At 45.8% G+C, this 6,114-nt stretch overlaps 1 protein-coding gene and 1 non-coding gene across 2 annotated transcripts in view; both read right to left on the bottom strand.

Annotated features, from left to right (window-relative positions):
• Positions 1-1,211: 1,211 nt before the first annotated feature.
• LOC113434563 (U5 spliceosomal RNA) lies at positions 1,212-1,327 on the bottom strand. The gene has a single exon (XR_003373815.1). It is a non-coding gene; the product is annotated as a U5 spliceosomal RNA (small nuclear RNA).
• Positions 1,328-3,849: 2,522 nt separating this feature from the next.
• Positions 3,850-6,114, bottom strand: part of SRMS (src-related kinase lacking C-terminal regulatory tyrosine and N-terminal myristylation sites) — a 44,977-nt gene continuing 42,712 nt past the window's right edge. The window contains exon 8 of the mRNA XM_026697358.2: positions 3,850-5,251. Coding sequence (XP_026553143.1) covers positions 5,058-5,251 — 194 coding nt within the window. The 3' untranslated portion in view covers positions 3,850-5,057. The remainder of the gene's footprint in view (positions 5,252-6,114) is intronic.

The raw sequence follows: 6,114 nt of genomic DNA, 5'->3' as shown, positions 1-6,114 counted from the left end.
GACCTCCAGCCCCTGGGAGTCTGACAGCCAATGGGATACATTTCTTACACGGGAACAGGAAACACGAAGATGGAGGCCCAACAGAAGTTATAAAACTAAGGGTCTCTCGGCAACTCAGCCCTTTTCCTTCTTTCTTCATCCAGGGCATGTGATCCTGTCCACCATTAAACCATTTTTCCAAACAGTCACCATGTTTCCAATGTCTTTCTTCCCCACTTGGAACTGAACCCAGAAGGCTATTTTACTAACCAGTTCTGTGGGCGTGGCTTGGGGGGCGTGGCAGGGGAAGGATACTGTCAAATCTCCAGTTGGAGGTGGTATTTGCCGTAACCTGCTGAATACCACCTCTGAGGTGGTGGTTTGGCATCCTTGCAACATAGGCCTTACTCTGGAGAGGACTTCTGTGTCTATCTAACATCTTGTCCTGCCATCCATATTACACACAGCAAAGAAGTCACTGCAGCGCTGCTGTAATACAGGAAAACGCACATCGAAGCGTTGTTGCACTGCTCTTCAAACTTGGCCAGTTTAAGACTTGTGGACTTCAACTCCCAGAATTCCTGAGCTAATGTGACTTGAGGAGGAATTCTGGGAGTTGAAGTCCACAAATCTTAAAGCTGTCAAGTTTAAAGACCCCTCTGCTTTAGTCATTCCTACCTGAACCCACATATTTTTTTTTGTATAAAAATGCTTCAGAGTTGTGTCCCTCCTCAACCACAGCCTGACACATCTTGGGCAGCAGAGGTGGGGAATCACTAGGTCCTCCAAGGCTTACACCAGAGGACTCCAACCTTGGCAACTTTAAGACTTGCGGACTTCAACTCCCAGAATTCCTCAGCCAGCAAAGTTGCCACTGGCTTACACGACTCTAGGTCCCACATAAGCGTCACTAGGATACGCACACTTTACCCGTTCTCTTGTGATAGACAGAACAAGGGTCTTCAACCTTGGTGGCTTTAAAACTTGTGGACTTCAACTCCCAGCACCCCTGAGCCAACAGGACCAGAGGAGGAATTCTGGGAGTTGAAGTGCACAAGTTTTAAACCCGCGTTATAGCACCCTATTTAAGAAAGCTATAACAATAACTCTCCTCCAGGAAAAACCTGTTCTGCATTCACGCAACACGCTGCACTCTAGCACAACTCTAGATTAACAGCCTAGAGTTACACACCACAGATATAAACTCTCTATTTTTAGAACCAGGTAAAGGTAGCCCTACCGAAGCAGGGCCTCAAAAAATTAACACAAAACTCATAAATGTTCCTCTCCACGGAAATCTTTAGTAAAAGGCGAAAGATTTATACGATCTGAAGAGAAACCAGAGTATACCTAATTTTAATTCAACAGAGCAATCCCTGCAACGATGCCTATTCAATACATCATGGTGACCCTCCCGATGGGCAAATAAGTTACATTGTGAGTATGTGTATCGTTACGAAAATGAACAATGGCGAAGCTGAAATGGAAAATAATTTTTTGCAAATTGCAGAAACGACGGCAAAATTGCATCTTCTTGCTGCGCAATGCATCATGGGTGCGGCTGAAGGGAAATGAGGCCTCTCGGGTCCGCTATAGGTTCCGCCCCGACTGCATGCGGGCGCTCGTAACTCGAGCGCGACTGGGGATTTGGAGTTAGTTTTTGCTCACACTTTCGCCAATAATTTGCCGAATTTTAACCAATCCGGAGAGTACGATTCAGTGCAGGTACAAACGATCTTTCATGGTTGTCGTATTTATTTATTTTTAATAAATAAAGGCACTCTCTAATAATGTATAACTTGATATCTCCCACAGCTTTTCTCACTTGGTATCTTCCAGGTAAATCGGAACTGCAACTCCCAGGAATCCGAGCAGTTTACTTTTGGCTAGGGAATTTTGGGAAATGTAGTTCCGACATATGTGCAAAGCGCTGAATTCAGAAAGTTGGGTTGAGAAAGAGCTGAAACATTTAAAATGTGTTCTTTTTTTCTCTAGGAACAGCAAAAACTCTATGGTAGAAATCTGTGACTTTCCCAAAGATTCTGCTTTTCCGTTGATGCAAATTCAGGACAGGTTAATAATATTCTATGGAGAAATAAGCTTTAATACCGTCTTTCCTTCTCTCAGTTGTTTGGGTTAATTGTCTGAAGTTTGTCATTTATGATTTATGTTCTGCTTTAGTCCAAGAGGTTATAATAGCAAAAAATTAGCTTGATCTCCTTATCTGTTATCACATTCAATATTATCAATATTCACAGGGATCCTTTGAAGCAGGATAAGATCTGTTAAACATGGAATATAACCTTGAACAAATGTTATTAGAAGATCATTAAAATTTGAAAACATTTTGGCTGCCCTGAAAAAAAAAATTAAGGAAGACCTGATCTTAGTATTGCTTGGATGAAAAGTCACTTCAGATCTGCAGGCTGTGAACTAAAATCTCACAAAAATACAGTGTGAAATCACTTCTATTACAAGAAAGGGATGTAGACCTGGCCACAAAGTTTAGAGAAACGGTGCTTGACTCCACAGAGACTTCAGTAAGGAAAGTAATGTTGCTTTGCTTCTCGAGCTATTAGACTAGTCTTCTTTGTAGGTAGCATACAAATTAAGGAAAGGAGGGAGTGAGGGAGAGAAGAGGAGGAGGGGGAAAAGGAAAGTAAGGGGAGAAGAAGGAGAGGAGGAGGTGGGAGGAGAAGAAGGAGAGAGGGGAAGGAAGGAAAGGAAGGAAGGAAGGAAGGAAGGAAGGAAGGAAGGAAGGAAGGAAGGAAGGAAGGAAGGAAGGAGAGAAAAGGAGGGAGGGAGAAGGAAGGAACAAAGGTAGGATGGAGGGACAGAGTGAGGGGGGGAGGAGAAGGAAAAGAAAGAGGGAGGAAGGAGGGAGAGAGGGAACAGTAGGAAGGAAATTAATTGAATGTAACCTTAAATTCATGGGTCAAAGCTCATTCGAGGTTGTCCTCAACTTACGACCGGTTGGTTAGTGACTGTTCAAAGTTACAACCTACCTGAAAAAGGGGACTTACGACTCAGGTCCAAAGTTCCAACAGTCACACACACACACACACACACATGTCATGTGGGTGCACTTTGGGGCACATGGCAACACGATCAACATTGGCTGCCATGTGCAGCATCCCACGCTTGCATGACCCTGGTTTATGACAGTTTTGCCAAAAAATGGCACGTGCTTCTGGTTTTCCAGCAAGACAGCACCCATAATGAAGCATCAGTTCGCTTAACGTCCACCGCAGAACGCATCATGAAATGACTATTACGACAGGTTCCATTACGGTCGTAAAATCAAGGAGTACCTGTCCTTTTAGCCAAAATGTATTGGAAAGGGGTAGGGAGAAAAAGGAAGGGGAGAGAAAGTAGAATAGGGCCTGTCCCTCCCTCTCCCCGTCCCTCCCTCCCTCCCTCTCCCTCCCTCCCTCCCTCTCTTCCCCTCATACAGGTGGGCTCCATGACAATTTGCTGCACCCAGTTGACTGCAGGACACTCGCTGCAGTATAAGAATTACACTAATATCAAAGAAATAGTGGAATACAGGTAGTCCTCGACTTACAACAGTTCATTTAGTGACTGTTCAAAGTTACCATGGCACTGAAAAAAGTAACTTATGACCATTTTTCACAGTTATGACCTTTTCAGTATCCCCATAGTCACGTGGTCACAATTCAGACGCTTGGCATGTCAAGCCTGAAATTGACCTATGTGTAGCCATTTTAGTTAGACTTAGTATACATTCTTTTTCTTACTTTCTCTGTGGCAGTCATGGGGGGGGAGGGTTTTGTGCTTGCCACATTCCTAAGTAGTGGAGATAAAGAAAGTTGTTTTGGCTAGGTGGTTCTTCTTCCTGTGGGAAAATGAGCTGTCCGTGCTTAGGCCCCTTGAGGTGGAGATTTATGACATCAAGTAATGTTGAATTACTTCTATTGGAGAATGTGACTTTTGGGGGTTGTTTCTATATTGTGGGGTAATTCTGGGTTGTGTCAGATCCAGAATTACCGCGGACTTTGCCAATTTGATGCTTTCCTAAATAAAAGAAATTGTCTTGGAAGATGGACTTTGCTCTTTTCTTTTTTTAAATGGATTTCATCACTTGGAAACCTGACATGGCAACTGGCTCGTCCTTATGACCGTTGCAGCACCCCAGAGTCACATGATCCCTTTTTTTTTTGCAACCTTCTGACAAGCAAAGTCAACGGAGAAGCCAGATTCACTCAACAACCAGATTACTAACTTAATAAGTGGTTTACTTAACAATTGTGGCGAGAAAGGTGGTAAAATGGGACAAAACTCACATAACAAAATTCTCACTTAACCACAGACCTGTTGGGCTCTGTTGTGGTCATATGTCGAGGACTACCTGCAGAATCTTTGAAGGAAGGAGAGCAAAAGGAGAGAACAGAATGCACTGTGAAGGACCTAAATTCAAAATATTTTTAAATGATTTTAAAATAATGAAATGGAATCGCTCAATGGTCCCACAGCGAGTTGTCTGTGGCGAGTCGGCCGCTGCAAATTGGCCTGTGGCGAGTTTGTCCCCTTCCATCCTCACCCATAGAGACAAACGTAACAAAGCTACGTCTCTCTCTTTCCGCACGGACTTCTTTCTTTTTTGTCTCATGGGGTGGGGTTCCGTTTTTCTTCGGGCCATCTTGGACCGAACACATTGCTCCCAATCGATGCACCAGGAACACCCAGAATGTAAGAAATCAGGTGGCTACATTTGTACACGTTTATTGACTAAAGGAAGCCATTTGGGGCCTACAGCGAGGAGACTCCATAACTTGCACAGGGAAGGAAATGCCGCGTTTCTGTTTCTGTCCACCAGGAGCTCTTGGCTGTACGGTATCTCTTACCGTGAGCTATTTTCGGACCACTAGAACCCATAACTCCACCTGCTGAGGTTGAAGAGCTCACGTAGTCCGCCTTCAGGGCACAAATGTTCCTGCAGGCTCAAGAGACTCTGAGAACCTGGAAGGTCTGCAAGACTTCTACCAGCTTGTTGAGCACAAAGGGATGACGGTTGTTGCAGAAGGCGTGGGAGGCGCCTCCCCCGCCCCCACCAACTTTCAGGAGAAGGAGTGACGTGCCCATTTGTAAATCGAAAAGAGTGCATCCCTCAAGTTGAGAAAAGTCGGGCGGTCTTCGGGATGGGCCTTCCAGCATTCCAGCATGATGCTATAGACCTCAGGGGAGCAACTGTTGGGGCGAGGAAGACGGTAGCCCCGAGTGATCTGCTGGATGGTCTCCTGATTGGTCATCCCTAGAAGAAGACAGAGGAGAGAAATGGTCAGGTTCACGAGGAACAGCGAGGTGGGACAGGTAAGGGAGGACTCTCCTTACACAGAGATGGGGTTCCTTGCCCATGTCAGGGTGACCAAACCGTTCTGGAGGATTTCCCGCACCCCAAACTTCTCAAAAGGGACTGTAAAGCTTCGATTTCTCACTTCTAGCTGGAGTGTTGACTTGACCCCAGCCCTCCTTGTTGGGGCTTCTGAAATTGGAAGTATCTGCTTGGACGTTCTAAGAAAAAAAAGGATGGTCAGGCCTGGCCCAGGAGATGGAGTTGGGGTGGAGAACTAACATATCTCCAGGATGATTGGGCATATTACAATGTGTGTGTGTGTGTGTGAGAGAGAGAGAGAGAGAGCGATGTTGTGGCCCGCCGGTGACTGACGGAGCTGGCAGCAGAGTCAGACAGCAAGGAGGTTGGGCAGGAACCCAGGCCAGTCCTGGGGGCTGAGGACGGCTCGGACGAGGGCTCTGCGTCAGAGGCAGCGATGGGGCCAGGGTAGGCTGGCAGTCATCAGCTGCCTTCGGGCTCTGACAGCAGTGAGGCGGGGGAGCTTCTGGAACCGGTTCCCCCAAAGGAAAGAACAATTAAGTACTCGGGGTCAACATGGGAGCAAGGCCACAGGTGGAAGATGAATGGCCCCTCCCATCAGGATTAAAAGAGGACCAAAAGAGGAGGGGGCTTTTGCAGGAAACAATTTGTTCATTCCAGCCTCGTGAAGATTTGTCTGTGTAGCCTAGAGATTCTGTGCCCAGCCCATGTGGAAATATTTACATGTGGAAATATTTACCAGGCGACTTTCCAAGATAGATACGATCTGAGCTAATAATTAT

This window comes from Pseudonaja textilis, chromosome 3 (assembly GCF_049901715.1).
Source record: "Pseudonaja textilis isolate UNSWEBS1 chromosome 3, rPseTex1.2, whole genome shotgun sequence".
NCBI classification, from domain to species: domain Eukaryota; kingdom Metazoa; phylum Chordata; class Lepidosauria; order Squamata; family Elapidae; genus Pseudonaja; species Pseudonaja textilis.
Note: the sequence above shows the minus strand (reverse complement) of the source record. Positions and strands in the feature narration are given on the sequence as shown.